The sequence below is a fragment of the Labeo rohita genome, chromosome 16, assembly GCF_022985175.1.
Source record: "Labeo rohita strain BAU-BD-2019 chromosome 16, IGBB_LRoh.1.0, whole genome shotgun sequence".
NCBI lineage: Eukaryota > Metazoa > Chordata > Actinopteri > Cypriniformes > Cyprinidae > Labeo > Labeo rohita.
In genome coordinates this window covers 31,172,455-31,194,330 of record NC_066884.1, presented here as the reverse complement: position 1 = coordinate 31,194,330, position 21,876 = coordinate 31,172,455, and the positions used below count along the sequence as shown (strand labels likewise).

Here is a 21,876-nt window from a genome sequence, read left to right as displayed (position 1 = left end):
AGAAATGAATGTCGTTCCCACAATAAAATTAAGTGAACTGAACATGTCCCCTCACAGTCACCATAATATATATACACTGCAACAAGGTTCTTATACATAACATGAAGAGTTGTAGCATTGGTGAAATGTATTAAATTTTGTTATGATAAATATAGCCACAGAGCTGGTACTCACTTATCAAATATTTTGTTGACTTTTTTAGAGAAAAACTCATCTACTCCTTCATCAACCCTTCCCATGAGGCCATTCTGCTCTCCTTCCTGAGATGAAGTGCTGCTGATCTGCTGTCGGAAACAAATAAAGACATAATTAAATTAATTAATTATATAATATTGTTTTAAACAATACATATAATTTTGTAATCTATTCTTGTTATATGATTCTTATGTATTTTTTAGATTTCAGACATAATCATTCACATCCCTGAGGTTTTCCTATGTGGTGCTGCATAATTACATTAACCTAAGTCATGTTACAATAAAAAAAACTGACTTCTCTGCCCATAGGTACATGTGAAATTGAAATACAATTGGTCATTCATTATGTTTATTCTAATTAAAGAATAAATTTCATGACTTGGACTTGTGCTAATTTTACACCACACTTTCTTCTGTCATGATATTTGTGCATAAATCATTCATCACAAACTAAGTGATAATCTGGTCTGTGTACTTTTGTGCCCAATTTTTTTTTCTTTTTTAACCCAGAAATTAAATACGGAAAATGCGTTTTCTTCTTTAATGGTTTTAACACCGATTAATAGAATAAGCAGACACAAAGTCATTTTTATTATTCAAAAATTTTAGATATACAGCTTTATTTAATGTGTATAAATGCTACATGTAATTAATGCTACATGTAAATGCTACGTAAAAGCAGGGTATGCCATGTAAATATGCTTAAAGCATATGTTGAGAGAAATAAGTCTGACGTTAACCCTGTAGCTAAAATTGTGGCCGCCATGAATACTGTTGATCTGCCTGATGGTTACGTGCCGGGGTGGATGATTTAAGTGACAAAGATGCTCATACTTCTTGTGGGAGACTTTCAAACTCTGCCATTTTAGCCACACTGCCAGCTTACCTCTCATATCTGTCTGAGGAACACCGCAATGATATCAAATTGATTAACAAGTATCCCACTCTGTTCAACGATGTTCCCTCTCAGACTAACGTGTTGGTACATGACATCAATGTGGGTCAAAGCACGCCTATAAAACAGCACACTTACAGAGTAAACCCGTGTAAACATCAAGTTATGAGAGAAAAAGTTGAGTACTTGGTGCGTAATGGTTTTGCTGTTGCCAGTCAGAGCCCTTGGAGTTTACCGTGTATTCTTGTGCCCAAATCTGACGGCTCCCTTCGTTTCTGTACCGATTTCCGTAAGGTAAATAGCGCAACAAAAGCTGACTCCATTCCCATTCCCAGAGTCGAGGACTGTGTCGACCGAGTGGGTTCTTCACGCTATGTAACCAAGCTTGATCTCCTTAAAGGTTATTGGCAGGTGCCGTCGACACCGCGCGCCTCCGAGATCTCTGCGTTTGTCACACCTGACGCATTCATGCAATATACAGCGATGGCCTTCGGAATGCGTAACACACCTGCCACGTTCCATAGATTAATGCAGACTGTGTTGTCTGAGATAGAGAATTGTGAAGTTTATCTTGATGACGTAGTGGTCTATTCCATGTCGTGGGAAGACCACTTATCCACCCTCAATTCAGTCCTGAAGCGCTTGGCTGAGGCATCGTTAACACTTAACCTCAGTAAGTGTGAATTCGCCAAGGCTGTGGTTACTTACCAAAACTGGTCGGGCAAAGCCAGGTCAAACCTGTGAGTGCAAAAGTTGAAGCTATTGCTGAGTTCCCATCGCCAACTAATAAACGGGGATTACAACCTTTTTTTTAAGAATGACCGGTTATTACAGGGGGTTCTGTAAGAACTTCGCCTCAGTGGTTGCACCCCTTACTGATCTCCTTAGTACAGAGTGAAAGTTTGTGTGGGATGAAAAGTGTGAATCTGCCTTTTGCTCTGCTAACGACTTGCTGTGCAACGCTTTAATCTTGTCTGCCCCAAATTTCGATTTGCCCTTCACTCTGCAGGTTGACGCACGTGCTCGTGGCGCCGGTGCGGTGCTGATAAAAGCTGATGATGCTGGCATTGAACATCCTGTCAGTTATTTCTCAAAAAAGTTTGCCAAACCTCAACAGAACTATAACACTATAGAAAAAGAAGCCCTCAAACGCTTTGAAGTGTACCTAAGCTCTGGTAATCGAATTGTAGTATACACGGATCATAATCCGTTAACATTTCGTCTTGTATGTCAAACTCCAACCAACGTTTGATGAGATGGGCACTGATTGTACAGGAGTTTGATTTGGACATACGCTATAAGAAAGGTGCAGAAAACATCGTAGCCGATGCATTGTCCAGAGCTCATACTGGTGATATCTGAATTGCACATATTGTGATGACATGAATTGCATGTTGTAAGTTGATTTATTACAAACCATGTTTTGTAACTAAGGGTGGGGGTGTTATGTCCTCGGACGTACATTTATTATTTGTATTTATTTTTGTACTCATGTTTGACGTTTTTGTTGTATTGCGTGCAATACATTGTACGCAGTTTCTCTCTCTCCCTCTCTCTCCTTCTGGCAGCGCTTGATTGGGACCAGCTGCAGGAGATCGCGTAGCGAGCGGGAGCGTTTTAATGCTAGGAAGCAGAGCAGTGTTGGAGTTTCTGGTGAGAGCGCGTGCTGAATCTCTGTCGTTTCGTCCTCTGTCTCCTGCCCCAGACAACTCTTTTTTTTGTTGACTGTAGATTGATGCGAATAATGTTGTTGTGGAAGCACGGTTGAATTCCGGTTGAAAGTAAGTTCTCGTTTCCACGTGGCTATATTGAATATAATTTGTTTTCCCTGTAACTTGCAACTAAAACATATCAGTTTATAAACAATAATTTGTTGTTTATTTTGATTATTTGTTATTTGTAAATAATGTTTAGTTCATTTTGAAGCAAGTAGGTTGGGGACTGCCTTTTTTGTGTATGAATTTCGTTTTCTCCGGTTTTTGGTTAGTTAGGGAGTTAGGGAAGACTGCCCCTGTATTTGTTTTGAGAATTTTGTTTTGATAGGTAATTTAGTTCTAAACCCTTAGCTAGTTTTCCTTTTGTTTGTTTTTTTGGCCTTGATCCCCTTCCGAAGAGATATGCTTCCAATTCTTTGATTTCTGACAATAAACTTTTTGTGAAATGTGTGAAGATTCTCCATTTTGTCGTCATTGTGAGCTGGGACCGGAGAAGGGGTGTTGTCGTTCTCAAAATTCTTTTTTTTTTTATTTTCCTTGTCACCGGCATTTCCAACCTAGACTGGCGAGGTTGTGACACACGTGGGTTATTTTACCGATCTCCTTGCTACTTTTGAGGGCGAGAGAGCTGTCAGAATGCATCAAAAATATCTAAATTTGTGTTCCGAAGACGAACAAGGCTTTTATGGGTTTTTATAACGACATGGGGGTAAGTAATTAATGACAAAATTTTAATTTTAGGGTGGGATAACCCTTTAAGATCACTATCTGTGGTTGTTGTAGTCCCGAGTGAAATGCATTATGGGTATTACGGGTAGTGTAGTTCAGAGAAATGTGCTCATGTGACGTGTGCCCTTGCTGTGCTGTCTAGTTCAGAAACGGAGGAAGAACGTTTATATTCTGCTTTTATTTCAGTATATTCAAATCAGTCCACCCATCAGTTTTTGTGGACTGTAAACCTGACAACCTGACAATTTTGCCTTTTAAAGCAAATTGTAAAGTACCATGCCTTGGCTAATTCTGTCGGTCTCATCATTGCACGAATATGAACTAAAAAGCTGTTATGCTGCTGCTGGGACTGATGAAGTAGAGAAAGTAATAACAGTTACAACGGACTTAAATTAATAAGGTGGGTACTGGGGTCTTATCTATCGGATTGCGATGTATAGCAGCAGCAGTACATATGTCTTGGCAATAGATCTGCTTGTTGGGGGGGGGGTGTTGTCTATTCTATGTCTCTCAGATAGTTGTCATAATCGATCAAGTTGTCAGACAGAGTTGTCACACCTAAAACATGTATGAAATAGGCTACTCATTACATATTGAATTTGTTGCATTTAATCAGCTGTTTGTTCTACGGGGATGTTAGAGGTGCTAAGCATACTCAAACCAAAGCAAGAACACTCTCAGTTCAGGCTGTAAAAACAGGATACCGGCAAAACATATTTGGCAAACACTTCAGTGCATATTTATATTTACAATGTGTTTTACAGCTTTGAGCACTGTAGCAAATCACAGGCATATCTGTTGATTCTTGAATGCACTGGCAAAGCAGAGGTTTATGTTAGACAAAATTCAATGACTACTCAAAACAATCACAATTTTGTTCAGGGCTGAGTTATACAAGCTTGTGACTCCTCTCATTATAACAAAGAAATTGTATACTGTACATGATGCAAAAAAGAGATTCATTGTGCAGTATAGAGAGCTTCATTAATTATCATGACATTTGAGAGTTTGTGATAAACTAAAATGAGTGACAGCTTTTTTAGTGATTTTAAAGGGAGTGCACTTTTCACACTTTCTTCTTGATAACATATATCCATTCAAAATTTAAATATGTTTTTTATTAATGATGCTAAGAGGACCAATGGCCGCTTACATGATGCAAAGCTGTGGGAGTGACATCGTCATATAAATGCAGCATACACTCTTGAAATTTCAATGAGTGTTGACCATAACATAATAGACAGGATATATGTCGAAAGAAGTGCACCCACACTAATTTCAGAAGCAGCAATTTAATTCTTGAACCTGGCCTGCCTGTATCTGGAGAAGTAGGAGACTTTCCCTTAGGGTGACCAGATTTCTAATGGTGGTTATTACGTTTGCTTGAAAAAGCTGGGGACAGACTACACGACTAGCTGAAACATTCTAAGACTGACCTCAACACACTTAACGGCTGATCCATTGACTGGAACAAATTTTAGTCATTGAAAATCGGAAAGGAGCACAAGCTGACTGAGTCAGTCCACTACACAACACACTTAAGAACTATTGAGTCACAACTGGACAAATTCTGCCAAACCTAAAATAATAAATAAATAAATAAATAAACAAACTACTTACAATAACCGCTGCATCTACCTGCGCTCCAACAGCCGATCCCGCCCCACCAAAGACAACACTGTGGACAACATTGGTGCTTTTATTTGAAACCTGTTTTACCTATTGAAACGTTAAGGTTTGTTTTAATTTTAATTAGCCTGTAGTCCATAGATACGGCTACAGGCAAATTTTTTACAGGCCAATTTTTTTACAGGCCAACTTTTATTACACTGCAGATCAAAATAAATTAATTCTTGATAATCTTTAAAATGAGAGAATCACTGACATAATTTAGGCCGGTGGTTCCCAACCACATTCCTGGGGGCCCCCAAACACTGCATGTTTTCCGTGTCTTAATCAGTTCAGATCATCAGCTCATTAGTAGAGATTCCAAGACCTGAAATAGTGTGTCAGACAAAGGAGAGATGCAAAATGTGCAGAGTTGGGGGGCCTCCAGGAATGTGGTTGGGAACCACTGATTCTTTTTAAATCTGAACCACTGAAACTTTTTAAATCTGTAGTGTTATCTTATGAATTAAAAGAAATAAATGAAACAAATAACAAGAACAATCAGTATTTTTCTTGTAATCAAGAATTTATTTATTTTTTATTTTTTTGACAAAATTAATGCTGAATGATCTTTGACACTGAATGCATCTCCACTGCATAGCTGCATACAATCGCTGGTGTCAGTTGCAACTTGCAAATATTAAAAATGTTTTTTAAAAAAATCTTTGTGAAAATGTCTGGTTCTTGAATTCTAAGATTGTAATCTTTAGACACCTCATGCTATGCAACTTTTTCTGCAGCGGCTATGGCCCTGTTTACCCTGCTGACAAAAACAGCTAAAACCAGCCTAGGCTGGTTGGCTGGTTTTAGCTGGTTTAAGGTGGAAGTAGCTGGTTCTTGCTGGTCTCCCAGCCTGGTCAGGCTGGTTTTAGCTGGTTGTTCCAGCTAGTCTCCCAGCCTGACCAGCTAAGACCAGCCTTGATGCCTTCCTGCCTTGGAACGCTGCCTCTGAAGCTTGACCTTCGGACGCAGCCATAGTCTTTGGCCAAGACTCATCACGATCAAGAACGTGCAGGAGAAGCATTACTTTTAGTTTGGCCAAAGAAAACTTCATTATGGATGCAAAAGTACACAGACCTAATCCATACTCCATCCTTTTTATTATTATTATTATTTTTTTTTTTTTTTTAATTTACAGGGATACAAATGTTTCAGTTTTCAGATCTTCATCAGTATAATAAGAAGGCCAGAGAGCTGAAACATTGTGAATTTCACCCCACGTCAATAATAGGAGTGAGTAAAAAATATTTGAGTGCAAATCATCATTTAGTTTATGATGATTTGTAGAGTGACCAGTAACACAAGCCCTACAGAAACAAAGCTTACTTTATAATATCAACATTTGTAAGGCAATGTATGTCACACCATTACTTAACCTTTTAACTTCACACTTAAGCCTTCATTTCAAAGTTCGGATACTTCATTATCAAGTATAGCTTAAAAAGGAGTGTGGTCTCTTTTAAATTTTAAAATGTAAATTTTAAAATAAAGAAGCTTTATTTTACTCTAATGCAAACATACTGCACTAAACATTGTTTTTTTTTTTATAAAAAATATATTTTACAAAATAGGTTGGACATAATAAATAAAAGCCTAACCAAGTTACTTGTTTTTTATTTTCATTTTGTATTTTTATTGTAGTTATTTTTGGGTGTTAAAAATAAATAAATATAGTTGTAAGCAGCCTGTCACGAATCCGGTCCGTGGCTTTCCGTACGCTCACTACCAGATGTCGCCCTCTCACTACATTGACTCTCACACTACGCAGACTTCCACTTGTCACCACGGACTACATTTCCCATGCTCCATTTCACTGATTGCGTTTATACCTGCAGCCAATTACACCCACTATAAAGACCAGCCTCAAACAAGCATTCATCGCGGAGTATTGTGTACGTTTATCTTTGTGTAGTGATAGCAACATTACGGAGCCTGTTCCTGACTAGTACCTAGTCACGTCATGTTTCCTGATTACCTGTTTCCTGTTTTCCTGCCTGTCTTGGATTATCCCTTTGCCTTGTTCTTTCAGGGTGTGTTTGTACCTTGAAGTTGAAGTTAGAACCCAAGTGCAGTTTATTTACAGTGAAGACAAAACAAAATCCGAAAGACTTGACTTGAATAGACTTGACCCAAACAGACTTGACGGAAACAGACTTGACTTGGCATACACAGACTCACCAACAGCAGGGTTACAACATCACAACAAGAGACAATGGCTACATGAGGGCTATATATAGGGTAGTCAAAAGGTACCGGGTTCGGTACTTTCGGTACTGAAATTTTAAAAACGTCCATTTCCCGCTCACATTTGAGCCGATTTTAAACGTTGCTGATTGGCCATAGTGTTCACGCGCTCAACAGACATGACTGTGATTGGTAGGGATGCTCCGATCGATCGGCCGAAGATTGGTATCGGCCGATAATCACATTTAATGACTCAATCAGTACTTGTTAAACTTGGCCGATCTTAGGAACCGATCACAATTGATGACGTCAATGCGTGAGGACGTACACCATGAGTACACGTAAATGTTTTGGCGCCGCAGTCATGTCATTGCCGGTGTGGAATTACTATGACGTTTCGAGAAACAATGAAAAATTCGCTATTTGCCGTTTATGTTCCAAAGAAATCTCACGTGGAGGCGCATTGTCCAAAACATTTAATACAACAAACCTCATTCGGCACTTAAGAACGAGCCACCGCGAGTCGTATGGCGAATACGAAAAACTGGCAACTGCAAAAAAGGCAACGGTAACTAATAATGCAACTCTCACTCAGCCATCCATTACAGACATTCTGAAAAAACACGAACTGTACACACCAGACAGCAAGAAAGCTAAGGATAGTCAGTTACAGAAGACATTGGATTTAAACGCCTAATTGCACATCTTGAACCACGATATAAACTGCCACGGCGCAAATATTTTACTGATGTTGCTCTCCCAGAGTTATATCAAATCGTCTACAGCCACATAAACAGTCTACTTCACGAAAATTTGACCGCGGTGAGTTTAACTACGGACATTTGGAGCTCTAGTGTATCCCCTATGTCCATGTTAAGTTTGACAGCGCAGTGGATTACCGAAGACTTTGAAAAGAGGCAAGTGATTCTCCACTCCCAGGAATTTCCTGGCTCACACACTGCTGAGGCTTTAGTCGCTAAATACAAAGACATGTTGCAGGCTTGGAACATACCCGAAGAAAAAGTGCATGTCGTACTACGCGATAATGCGAAGAATATAGAAAAGGCCATGAGAGACTGCAACTTACGCAGCGTGCCGTGCATGGCACAGAGTCTCCATTTAGTGGTTCACGAGGGAGTCCTGTCACAGCGGGCTATCCATGATGCTGTGACTATTTGCCGGCGCATTGTTGGGCATTTCAAGCATTCGCCCCAAGCATACTCGCGTTTAGGAGATATTGAAAAACAACTCGGCCAGTCTCCTAAAAGGTTGCAACTCTCAACATGCTGAACTCTCTGCTGGAGCAAAAACATGCTTTAATGGCATACACTGCTGACTATGACATCCCGAATCTCAATGCAACACAGTGGAGATTAATTGAAAATATGGTTTCCATTCTCCAGCCTTTTGAAGAGTTGACCAAGGGGATTAGCTCATTAAAATCATCTGTGGCTGATGTCATCCCATCTATCAGTGCCCTGAAGCGTCTCCTTGAGAGAGAGTCCGACTCGGACCATGGAGTAAAAACATCGAAACAAACACTTCTCGAAGCTGTTGTAAGAAGATTCTCCAACACTGATAAGGAACCTGTGTATGTTGTGGCTACAGTCCTTGATCCTAGGTAAGTCTTAATTAATTTTAGATATAATGTATATGATAACTTTAATATGTGACCCTGTCCATACTAATGAGATTGCATGAGATAACGAGCATTACGGTTTCTTTTTTATTAATTTCCCTATGATTTTAATCTTTGAAATGATCGTATTTAGTCAATATTAAATATATCAAGTTTATATTTTCACGTTTTTAACATTAAATTACATTATGTAGTTATATAGAATGATTTTATGTAGAAAACAGTACATCAATGACTTTAGCTGGGTTTACACAGGCAGGGTATACCCTGAGGTTGACTTGTACATATACTTATGGTATTGAACATGTCAAGTTAAAAAAAAAAGGCTTGTGACAAATGTGTGAAAGTATCAAATTAAATAGTAGGCTACTGTATAATTTTTAGGCTAATATAATTGAAATTCAGCAATGATGGCTATTTTCTCTTTCTCAAAACAAGGTGCAAGGATAGATATTTTGATGAACAGATCAAACCAGAGGCACACAAACTGCTCGGTGAAGCTGGTGTACCAGTGAGGCAGGGACATCAGAAGATTGGAACTGAAGAAACTGTGGCCAAACCAGAAGCTCCTCCATCTAGTTCTCTGCAGCAGATGCACGATGAAATTATCAAGAACACTAGTCACAGTGATGCTTACAACGAAAGTGATTCAGCAGCAGCGGAGATAAATCTGTACCTCTCTGAGCCTGTTATCTCAAGGTCCTCAGATCCTATGGACTTCTGGGAGAGGAATAAAGGCTGGTTCCCAGCTTTGGCAGAGGTAGCACGAGTCTAAAAAACTCTGAAAAACTCATCTTTATAAAGAAAAACTTGCCTTACCTAATGAAGAAGCCAAAAGACTACTCTGACAGTCACTGACAGTCATTTTATTCCTGTTACTTTTTTGTATCAGACTACTCCATTTTGTTCTTTATGGAGTTTAAATGATTCTCTTTCTTTTTACCTCTTCAGTCATAAATTGGACAGTGTTTAATTAAACCATATGAGTTACATCAGACTTATCAGTTTTGTAGTTTAAATGTTTCTATTTTACTTTGTTCTCACTCTAACACTGGACAATGTTTAAATATACCTCATGAGCTGCATTTAACAACTCCATTTTGTTCTTTCTGTAGTTTAAAATGTTTTAATTTTTCCTCCTCTGTCTTATAGTAGACTATGTTTAATTAAACTTTAGGAGTTACACCAGACTTCTCCATGTTGGAGTTTAAATATTTTGTTTTATTTTGTTCTCTCGCTAACATTGGACAATGTTTAATTAAATGTAATGAGTTGCATCAAACTAGTACTCACATATGTTCATTTATATGAGTTTAAATGTTTTTTTGTTTGTTTGGTTTTTATTTTGTCCTGCTCAGGCTTGTATTGGACAATGTTTAAGTTAAATCAGACTTTTTAGGAGATGAAATGTTTATTTTGTCCTTTACCATTCACTGTAGTACTGGACAATGATTAAATAAACCTTGTGGGTTGCATCAGCTGGCTCCATTTTGTTTATTAATTTTTGTCTCATATTAAGAATCCTGATGTGCATAGTGTTATGCATAAACCCCATTGTAAAATGTTCACTATATAATAAATACTTCTTTGTGATTATTTAGTACTCTGTTAAAACAATAGTTACATTAGATTTATTACTGTAAAAATATAACAAAAATATAACAAAGGCAACATTTATAGTATTACTTTATCTGAAAAAAAGTTTATGGTGATCAGAGAGCTTACATATCAGTTATATAAACTTAAAGCATCAGAATCGGCATTGGTATCGGCCGATCACCATGACAAAAAAAACTGTACTTGGTATCGGTGGCAAAAATCCTGATCGGAGCATCCCTAGTGATTGGATACTGTTACGTTCCCCTCCTGTCTACGGTATAAGAGGGGAAGTAGCAATGAAATAAAAAAGCAAATAATAAAAAAACCCCGGCAAGAACACACTTCAGTCCCCTGTCCCTCACACCAATTTCGAGGTACAAAAAAAGTAGGGGTTTATTTACAACAAAAGAGACCATAAGTTTAACAAAGAGATAGGAAGCAATGGCTCAGGAGAGAGCAAGGCCTAAAATAACAAACAAAACATTCAGCTAACTAATTTCAGGGAGCAACTAATTTACCTCAAGTTTCCAAAAAAAGAAAAAATAAACATAAAACTTCCCTCTAATCCCTAACTGAACCAAAAACTGCCTGAGAGAGAGAGAGACAGAGAAAGAGAGCATAGCACAGACATAGAGCATATGACCACGCCCCCACATTGGAAAACAAAAAACAAAAAACAAAAAACAAAAAGACTAAAAAAAGAAAAGACGTCCTGGGACGTAACAGATACAATGATAAGCGCTTCACGCTCCTCACCGAGTGCACACACAAGCACAACGGGAACATTTGAAAGCCGCGTCTGTCAGCGGATCCATCTATATGCAGATGTACTAGGGATCCGCTGAAACACGTGGCTTTCAAACGCTCCCGTTGTGCTTATGTGTAAGCTGGACATGGACGTTTTTAAAATTTCAGTACCGAAAGTACCGAACCCGGTACCTTTTGACAACTCTAGCTATATATGTAAAACAATGAAAGTCACATGACACAAACTAACCAATGTAGCAAATTAGTTCAAAAGGGAAAATATTTATGATTAATTATAACCGGTTAAAATTAATTATGAATATTTTGATCAGATCTCAGAATTAACTGTAGCAGAATCAATATTACAATTATTTGATCTGTTCGTCCACCAAATAGACAGTATAATTGTAACGGGACTCCAGTGAAGCGTGTTAGATCCAGATGCGAGCTTTATTAAACACAGCATAGTCAAGACAGGCAGGGTCAATCTCCAAACAAACAGTAACACGAAGGCAAGACAAAAACGTAATCCAAATAAGCAGGCAGAAGGCCAAAATTCAAGTGAGCAGTCCAAAGTAGCAAAATAAACAGGGCAATATAAAAGGCAAAAACTATGGCAATGAACTAGACAAAACTATGGCAAAAAAACAAGACAAAAACTATGACAAAGAAACAAAACCGTGGAAATAACAAAACAAGGCAAAGAAATCAGGAAAATGGCCACCAAACAGGAAGTAACCCAAGAAGCAGCAGAGGGAGCGATAATAGAGAGTCAATGGGTGAGGGCTCCCTCTGCTGGCGTGGCGTTACAATAATCATTTATCAATTCTAGAAAAGATTTTTATTCTGGCCAAGAAAGAGTAACTTTCCTACTTTAGTCAGCACTAGCAGTAACTTAACTTGTAGTAAAATTAACAAATTAGCATGTAGCAAAATCAAACATTCAGGGACTTTGAATTGTGAGCAGCACACAGAGACAATCAATTGTGAATAAGGAATTTAATAAATGGAACTGCAGCTAACATACAACTAACCTAAGGAAAACACATATATACATAAAGAAAGAAAGTGCAGAAAGAGAGAGAGAAGAAGAACAATGAATGGCACTATTTTGCATCAATTATCCACAACCCAATGAGAATCATCAATCAAAATCAAAATCACCTTAAAAAAATATGCATCTAAATAGTTGGAAATGGTTATGTGCATTGGCTTTGTTGCTGAACAAGAGTCCTGATGCGGTAGACAACAGAAGTTCTTGATGAATTATTCAAACGAAGGGTTTGAGCAATGACTGGCCTGAGTTAGGGTATTTTGACAGTTTCCCTGTCACACCCACCTTTGGGTGGACTGGCCAATACAAAGCTTGGATTTTTGAGCAGGAGAAGTTTTCTTTGTCCCCGTTTATGGCCCATTTGCATGTTTATTGCTGGTCTGGGGGACTGATTTAGTTTTAACCAAAATATAGTACAAATAGTATGATGCATTTCACGATCACATAGTGTACACCATTGTTTAAGAAATAATGAGCAGATCGTTTTGGTACCAAGAATGAAACATCTCAAGGATATTAAAGCAGAGATGCATTGAAAATAAGCATTGAGGTTAACTAGTGCAAATAATGAGTGGTAACTAGGCTAATATAATAGGGAAACATACAAACAACACATGTATATACCAGATACATTTGTAACCGATTAAACATAGTCTAAATAAAGAAAATGTCTTTATGTATGAGTGTTATGTGTATTGTGAGCATGGGGGTAGTTCACCAGCCATGACACAAACCAACCAATGAGGAACAAGACACATGACTAAAGCAACCAATCAGATCATGATACATAAGGTGTGTTTGACTTGAACTACGGCAAAGAACTTATACTGACAAGAAGTGAAAGCCAACAGAACGTTCCATTGCAACAGTGGCACCCTACAATTCCGCCATTTTGGAGTGAAAGCGACTCAGCAGTCCACTAGCTTATTGCTGTCGCTATGGCAAATATCAGTTGCTTTGTTTAAAAAAAACTTACATTAAGGCTAAAATACACAACCTGAATGATGGCAACATTTTTAAATATATTTTTTTACTCCTTTCCATTTATTTCTTAAGAATTTTTGTACTGCTGTTAACTATTACACCAAAGTCGTTTATCATACACTACTGTTTCATTAGTTTTGGTATGGTAAAGTCTCTTCTGCCCACCACAACTTTGTATTTGATTAATAATACAGTTAAACAGTAATTTTGTGAAATTAATATAATTTAAAATGACTGTTTTCTATTTTAATATAATTAAAGTAATTTATTCCTGTGATGCAAAGCTACATTTTCAGCATCATTACACCAGTCTTTAGGATCACATAATCCATCAGAAATTACAAGGTGTGTTTGACTTAACGTAGCACTGCACAGATCGAGCGAAATCTGACGCCAAATCTCTGTCACATGTGGCATCAAAGTACCACAATAGTGCTCAGAGAGCAGACAGGTGACTCAGCCGGTGCAGTAACCGAGAGCAGAAATTCTCCAACTTGAAATGTCCGTTTTCAACTCTGTCCCGAACTTCTCTCAGCCAATCTCATTGACTGCCGCTTGTAGCCGTGGTTCGTGGTTCAAGTCGAACACACCTATTCAAATGTGCTGGTTTGCTGTTCAAGAAACATTTCTGATTATTATCAATGCTGAAAACAGTTCTGCTGCTTCATATTTTTCAAGTTTTTTTTTTTTTTTAATTACAGCCTTTATTTAAAAAACAAATGTTTGCTCTAACATTTGATAATGATAAGATATTGATAATTAAATGTTTCTTGAGCAGCAAATCAGCATATTAGAATGATTTCTGAAGGATCATGTGACACTGATGCCTGGAGTAATGATGCTAAAAATGCAGCTTTGATAACAGAAATTACGTTTCACAATATATTGGCATAGAAAACTTTTATGTTAAATTGTAATAATATTTCACAATATTATTGTTTTTACATTTATTGTTGACCAAATAAATGCAGCCTTGGTGAGCAGAAGAGACTTTTTTCAAAGACGTAAAAAATTTTCATGAATTTACAAACTTTTGAAAGGTAGTGCAGTTCCTCCAAATGAATGTTCCTCCCACTTAAAGGGAGGAACTGTCATTAAATCTTCTGAACAGAAATTAAGATTTTTTGATGAAATTCAATAGCTTTCTGACCCTCCATAGACAGCAAGGGTACCACCACACTCAAGACACAGAAAGGTAGTAAAGACATTGTTAAAATAGTTCATGTGGCATCAGTGGTTCTATGAGAATGCTTTTTGTGTGCAAAGAAAACAAAAATAATGTCTTTATTAAACGATTTCTTCCCTTCTGGGACAGTCTACTGTCATTATCATGAGTACCACGGTGTATGCGTGTGCCTTCCTCTGCTTGTAAACAAGGCACAGCACATGCATGTACTATGTCAGCAGCATTACAGTCGTGATACTGTCTGTAGCGGCAACTCTGTAGTTACCAAACACCTCTGAGAGGCTAAAACAGGAACTCAATGCATTTGCAACGCAACAAAAATACAATGTTGGTAAGGGAAAAATTCTCTTTTTTGCTCTTCTTTATTGCACAGACTGATGGCATAAAGATTTGTTGTATTATGTTGATCAACAAAGAATACATCGCCCCTGCTCACCCCCTCTCCCTCCTTCTCTAATTGAACAGGTGATTAATATTCTCATTCCCACGTAACACTGTGACTCTCTCCGCCACGAACACGTGACATAGACAAAAACAAATTAACTCTTTCATGTCCACTACACTGTCCATAATGGCAGCAAACTGTACCAGAAGAAAAGAAATCATTGAACATAGTTGTTATTTTTGCACACAAAAGTATTCTTATAGGTTCATAAAAGTACGGTTGAACTGCTAATGTCACATGGACTATTTTACAGATGTCCTTACTACCTTTCTGTGTCTTGACCGTGGTAGAGCCCTTGCTGTCTATGCAGGGTCAGAAAGCTCTCGGATCAAAAATATCTTAATTTGTGCTCTGAAGATGAACAAAGGTCTTATGGTTTTGGAATGACATGAGGGTAAGTAATTAATGACAGAATTTTCATTTTTGGCTAAACTAACCATTTAAATGGTATTGTGACATACGTAGTCCATTCTATAGAGACCATAGAATAGTGTCTATAGTGTCTATTCCCTGAATACTTAGCTCAAATGATATATTTACCAAGGGATCTATAAAAATTCTAATTGTGATTAAACCAGATAGCAGCAAAATAAGCACAAATAGGGGCAACAGTAGCTATGTAATGTAATGAGGTCACAAAACTCTGGACTATTAATAATAGCAAGGACATATTAAAGTCCATTAAAGAAAGTAGAGTGTTTTTGTACTTTATTCCTTAACTTTTGAAATAGCCTTCCTGATAATGTTCAGGCACAATCTTTTAGTTTAAATTAGATTGAAATACACATTTTTAGCCAAGTATTAACATAACACATCTCATAGCATTACACTACAGTTTTGTTTGATTAAAGGAGAAGTCCCTTTTCATTATATGTGAATCTTTGTTTTGGAAGTGGACTTCTCCTTCAAGTAAATCACCTTTGTCTGAAATAATATGAACAGCTGCTATACTAATCTTTCTCCTTTTACTTTACTGTTTCTATCTCTGGATGCCCATCCTAAGGTTACTAGAGTTTACACCAGTTCCAGATTGGATCCAGCCTCACTTGTGAAGACTTCAGATGATGACAACACTCAACAAGACTTCAGATGATGGCAACTTGACATACAAAACTGACAAAGATTATCCTTATGTTGCCTTATTGGTAAATTTGACGATTTTCAACCTGCTTTGTATTATTGCAGTGTTTCTTAAACATTGTTAAACATTGTTCTTTTACATGTATTTCCAACATTGTAACAATACAAATTGGATTAAAAATTGCTGAACTTACCCTTTAATAATCTTGAAGGATAGTGTGTGAGCACCTGACTAGAGACCTTAGTAATATTAAAAAAAAAAAGAAAAAAAAGAGATTTTAGAATTTGTATCATATAATTTCAAACATTTTAACTGCTGTAGTGTTTGCTTGTTTTTTATTTCGTTTATGTTATTCTTGTATTATTGTAACTCAGTTTTTGCCTTTTTGCCATGAAGATAGTCTTAGATTCTGGTGTGGCAATAGAAATAGACAATTACTAGTACTGAACACATGACTTGTTTTATGTTTGAGCTGCTGTCATATGGACATTACTTTGTTGCCAGAAGATCTTCCCCAGTTAGTCTCAGTCACCTCTGGCTAATTAAAGTTCCCCATCTGTCGTACACTCCGAGTTGTGTCGAGTAGTGTACGACACTAGGGGTCGCCCTTGAGAGCCCAAACACCTCTGACAGTATTGAGAAAGGCCAATGAAAATTGGGTGTGCAGATTTGCATAGCTGGCCACGCCCCGGTCATCCGGGTATAAATAGGGCAGCGTGTGCATCTGCTCACTCGTTCTGTTCTTCGGAGCCGAATGCAGCGTCTCTGTGTGAGAAGCGGCAACATTCACCTCTCTTGTCGTTGGATCTACGGCACAGACAGCGGTCTCTCCCTCTCTGACACGGCTCGTGTTGTGAGAGTTCCCCTGGGTGCGTCGACGGCGATCTTCAGGAGAAGATTTTCCTCTAATTGAGCAAATTTTCTCTAAAAGAGCTCCACGGGCGGATTGTGTGTTTCACTATGCCTTTCCGTTCGTGTCCAACTGGTTGCGGATTCTACCTTTCCCCTAACGATCGGCACGATCACTGTGTTCAGTGCTTGGGGCGTGAGCATGCTGAAGCAGCGTTCGCTGAGGGAGGTTGTCAGAACTGCGAGGACATGCCCTTGGGCACGCTCCGCTCACGAGCCGCGTTCTTTTCGAAGAAGCCGCGGCGCCATTCAACTGCTTCCCGCTCCGGTCCTTCTACTTCCGGGTACGAGGCCGCGGCGATGTGCGTTGAAGAAGAGCGGCAGGGTTTGAACGACGCTTTGCCGGGTACGTCCTCGCAAACCGTTCACCCTGTGTGTCCACCGATGGAGTCTCTGGACGATTTTGAAAGCTCGTCTCAGTATGGGCTGGATCTTTTGTTCGGGGCTCCTGCTGAGGAAAAGGCAGGGTCTGTAGCATCGGAGGGAGAGCCGTCAGAGGCTGACGTCACGGCTGAACTTACCGCTCCGGCGGGAGAGTCTCAGTCTGTGGCAGATGCCGAAATGGCCGCCGCACTAAAACGGGCAGCCAAGGAGATTGGGGTTGTGTGGGTTCCCCCGCCCAGCCCTGAGCCTTCAAGGCTGGATGACTGGTTCCTGGGCAGTGGACGTGACTCCAGGCCACGTTCCTCCCCGGTCCCGTTTTTCCCGGAAGTGCATGAGGAGTTAACGAAGTCGTGGAAAGCCCCTCTGTCGGCTCGTTCACGGCACGCTATCTCCCCGTCCCTCACCACCCTCGATGGCGGTCCAGCGAGGGGGTATACGGAGGTCCCCCAGGTGGAGAGAGCGATTGCGATGCACTTGTGCCCGCAAAACGCCGCCTCCTGGAGGGGCCGCCCGAGACTCCCGTCCAGGGCTTGTAAGTTTTCGTCTGCGCTTGTAGCGAAGGCTTATGCGGCCTCTGGGCAAGCTGCGTCCGCCTTACACGCTATGGCGATTTTGCAGGTCTATCAGGCTAAGGTTCTCAAAGACCTGCACGAGGGTGTTCCTGACCCAGAGCTGTTGCACGAGCTGCGCTCTGCGACCGACTATGCTCTTCGAGCTACGAAGGTTACGGCGCAAGCTCTGGGGAGGGCGATGTCCACTATGGTGGTCCAGGAGCGCCACCTATGGCTAAACCTGGCCGAGATGCGAGACGCCGAGAAAGCACGCTTTCTTGACGCTCCCATTTCCCAGGCTGGTCTCTTCGGCGAAACCGTGGAAGAATTTGCCCAGCAGTTCTCCACGGTGAAGCAGCAGACGGAGGCCATTAAACACATCCTGCCTCGGCGTGCAGCGAGCGCTGGCCCAGCTCAGCCGACGCAGCAACCTCCGCCTGCCCCCCGCCGAGGAAGACCCCCTACGAGGGTGGCTCAGGGCCCGCAACCTGCCGGTCCTGCAGCCAGACCCGTCCAACGGTCCAGCACTCGTAGGAAGGTGGCACCGCCAGCCCGTCCTCAGGCCACTAAGAACCCACGTCAGGCTTCGAAGCGTTCCTGAGACGGGCAGCCCAGGGAAGGAGGATCATCTGACCTGTCCGGATCCACACTCGACGAGGGGACGAGCGCTGGATTCGGCTTCTACCCGGCTGTCTGCCACACGGCAGACGGCCACCACATGGTCAATAAAAGAGCAATTTCCTTCTTCTCTGGGCGCAATATACAGCACCTCCGGCCCTCTACTCGACGGTCGGATGCTGTTTCCATTATCAGAAACATACGGTCGCACAACACCTGTGCCCCCGTATGCTCTGAAACAACGAGCTCGTTCAGACGATCTCCCCTCTCGGGCGGATCATCTGCACAGCTCTCACGGATCGGACTCCCTGGGCAGAGCAGCCAGTGTGGTTCGGGGCTTCTCACCTCCGGCCACACACTGCTTTCCCAGCGACGGTACCCCCACCCTTGGTACACCGAATGTAACTCCTCTGAGACCCTTAGCGGAGAACTTTTCGGATTGGTTAAATCTCCCCAATCCTTCCCGCTGGCTCCTCAGGACCATTCGGCTCGGCTATGCCATCCAGTTTGCACGGCGTCCGCCCAAGTTCCGTGGTGTTCTCACTACGTCGGTCCAGGGCCCCAACACCGCGGTTCTTCGGGCGGAGATCGCAGTCCTTCTGGCGAAGGGTGCGATAGAAACTGTCCCCTCAGCCGAAATGAAGAAAGGGTTCTACAGCCCCTACTTCATTGTACCCAAGAAGGGTGGTGGTCTCAGACCAATCTTGGATCTGAGGGTCTTGAATCGGGCCCTGCTCAAGCTCCCGTTCAAGATGTTAACCCTCAAGCACATTCTCACGTGTGTCAGAGTTCAAGATTGGTTTGTGGCCATAGACCTGAAGGACGCGTACTTTCATGTCTCAATCCTCCCAAGACACAGGCCGTTCTTGCGGTTTGCCTTCGAAGGACGGGCATATCAGTACAAGGTTCTCCCCTTCGGCCTCTCCCTGTCGCCCCGGGTCTTTACGAAGGTAGCGGAGGCCGCCCTTTCCCCCCTCAGGGAAATGGGCATACGCATTCTCAATTATCTCGACGACTGGCTGATCCTAGCTCACTCGTGGGATTTGGTTTGCGTACACAGGGACATGGTTCTCAACCATTTGGCTCAGTTGGGGCTTCGGGTCAACTGGGAAAAGAGCAAAACTCTCCCGGCACAGAGGATCTCTTTTCTCGGTGTAGAGCTGGACTCGGTCAGTATGTCTGCGCGTCTCTCCCCGGAGCGTGCACAGTCAGTTCTGAGGTGTGTGGCAACACTCAGATGCGGGTCAGCGGTCCCCCTAAAACAGGTTCAGAGGCTCCTAGGGCACATGGCATCCTCAGCCGCGGTCACGCCACTGGGTTTGATGCACATGAGACCGCTGCAGCACTGGCTTCATACTCGAGTCCCCAGGTGGGCGTGGCATCGAGGCACATTTCGAGTAAACATCACACCATCGTGTCGCCAGACACTCAGCCCTTGGACAGACATTATGTTCCTACGGTCAGGAGTTCCCCTGGAACAGGTGTCCAGACGCATCGTTGTCACCACGGATGCTTCCAAGACAGGCTGGGGTGCCACCTGCAACGGGCAGGCAGCTTCCGGGGTCTGGACAGGCCCCGACTGTTTTGGCACATAAATTGTCTGGAGTTGTTGGCAGTGCTCCTGGCCCTGAGGAGGTTCCGACCTATGATTCAGGGCAAGCACGTGTTGGTCAGGTCCGACAACACTGCGACTGTGGCCTACATCAACCACCAGGGCGGTGTACGCTCCTTTCGCATGTCACAACTAGCCCGCCACCTGTTGCTCTGGAGTCAACACAGACTCAAGTCTCTACGAGCCACTCACATTCCGGGCGAAGCCAATCGTATGGCCGATTCCCTGTCACGACAGGTTTCGCTCGGAGGCGAGTGGAGGCTCCACCCCCAGTCGGTCCAACTGATTTGGGATCGATTCGGCCAGGCACAAGTAGACCTCTTTGCCTCACCGGAATCCACCCACTGCCAGTTGTGGTACGGGCTAACCGAGGCCCCCCTCGGTATAGACGCACTGGCACACAGTTGGCCGAGGGGCCGGCTCAAGTATGCGTTTCCCCCAGTGAGCCTCATCGCACAAACCTTGTGCAAAGTCAGGAGGACAAGGAACAGATTCTCTTGGTAGCCCCCTTCTGGCCCAACAGAACCTGGTTCTCGGACCTGGTGCTCCTGGCATCAGCCCCTCCCTGGCACATTCCTCTGAGGAAGGACCTCCTTTCTCAGGGGAAGGGCACAATTTGGCACCCGCGCCCCGATCTTTGGAACCTCCACCTTTGGTCCCTGGACGCGACCAGGAGGACTTCAGAGACCTTTCACCTTCAGTGGTAAACACACTTCTACAGGCAAGAGCCCCCTCTACCAGACGGCTGTATGACCTAAAATGGCGCATCTTTGTTAACTGGTGTTCTTCTCACGGGAAGGACCCACGGAGTTGTGGCATCAAATCAGTGTTATCCTTCCTTCAAGAAGGCCTGGACAGGCACCTGTCTGCCTCAACACTCAAGGTTCATGTCGCAGCTATAGCAGCTAACCATGACTTGGTGGGGGGCAGATCGGTGGGGAAACACGATTTGATAATCAGGTTTCTTAGAGGAGCCCGGAGGCTGAACCCTCCTCGGTCGCATCTCATCCCCTCTTGGGATCGTCAGTCGAACTCGATGCTCTCTCCTTCAAGACGGCTCTTTTGACTGCGCTCACTTCCATCAAAAGAGTGGGAGACCTCCAAGCCCTCTCCGTGAACAATTCGTGCCTGGAATTCGGACCAGCGGATTCTCACGTTGTCTTGAGACCCCGGCCTGGATATGTGCCCAAGGTCCCCACCACTCCTTTCAGAGATCAGGTAGTGACCTTGCAACCTTGCAAATGCTGACATCGCGGCGATATCTTCCAGATTAGCAAACGCTCCCTGAGCGACATCGTGCCGAAGGAATTTTGTAAATCGACGTATGTGTGCTGTTAGGGTTCTTATTAGGGCCCGAGCACCGGTGGTGCGAGGACCCTCTTGGAATTGCTCCGTTTATTAGGGCCCGAGCACCGGTGGTGCGAGGACCCTCTTGGAATTGCTCAGTTTATTAGGGCCCGAGCACCGGTGGTGCGAGGACCCTCTTGGAATTGCTCCGTTTATTATTATTATTATTAGGGCCCGAGCACCGGTGGTGCGAGGACCCTCTTGGAATTGCTCCGTTTATTATTATTATTATTATTATTATTATTATTATTATTATTATTATTATTTTTATTCTTCTTCTTCTCCAAAATGAATCGCATTTTTGAGGGCCTAAACATGCCCGAAAAGTCATG

The 21,876-nt window shown here is 42.0% G+C and overlaps 1 protein-coding gene across 1 annotated transcript in view; it reads right to left on the bottom strand.

Annotated features, from left to right (window-relative positions):
• The window catches only part of LOC127177872 (F-actin-uncapping protein LRRC16A), a 426,319-nt gene that overhangs the window by 48,652 nt on the left and 355,791 nt on the right, over positions 1 to 21,876 (bottom strand). The window contains exons 37-43 of the mRNA XM_051130392.1: positions 21,231 to 21,481; positions 20,724 to 20,951; positions 20,044 to 20,228; positions 18,602 to 18,801; positions 18,433 to 18,533; positions 5,157 to 5,214; positions 175 to 284 (exon numbers count right to left, since the gene is read on the bottom strand). Of these exons, the coding sequence (XP_050986349.1) occupies positions 175 to 284; positions 5,157 to 5,214; positions 18,433 to 18,533; positions 18,602 to 18,801; positions 20,044 to 20,228; positions 20,724 to 20,951; positions 21,231 to 21,481 (1,133 nt within the window). The remainder of the gene's footprint in view (positions 1 to 174; positions 285 to 5,156; positions 5,215 to 18,432; positions 18,534 to 18,601; positions 18,802 to 20,043; positions 20,229 to 20,723; positions 20,952 to 21,230; positions 21,482 to 21,876) is intronic.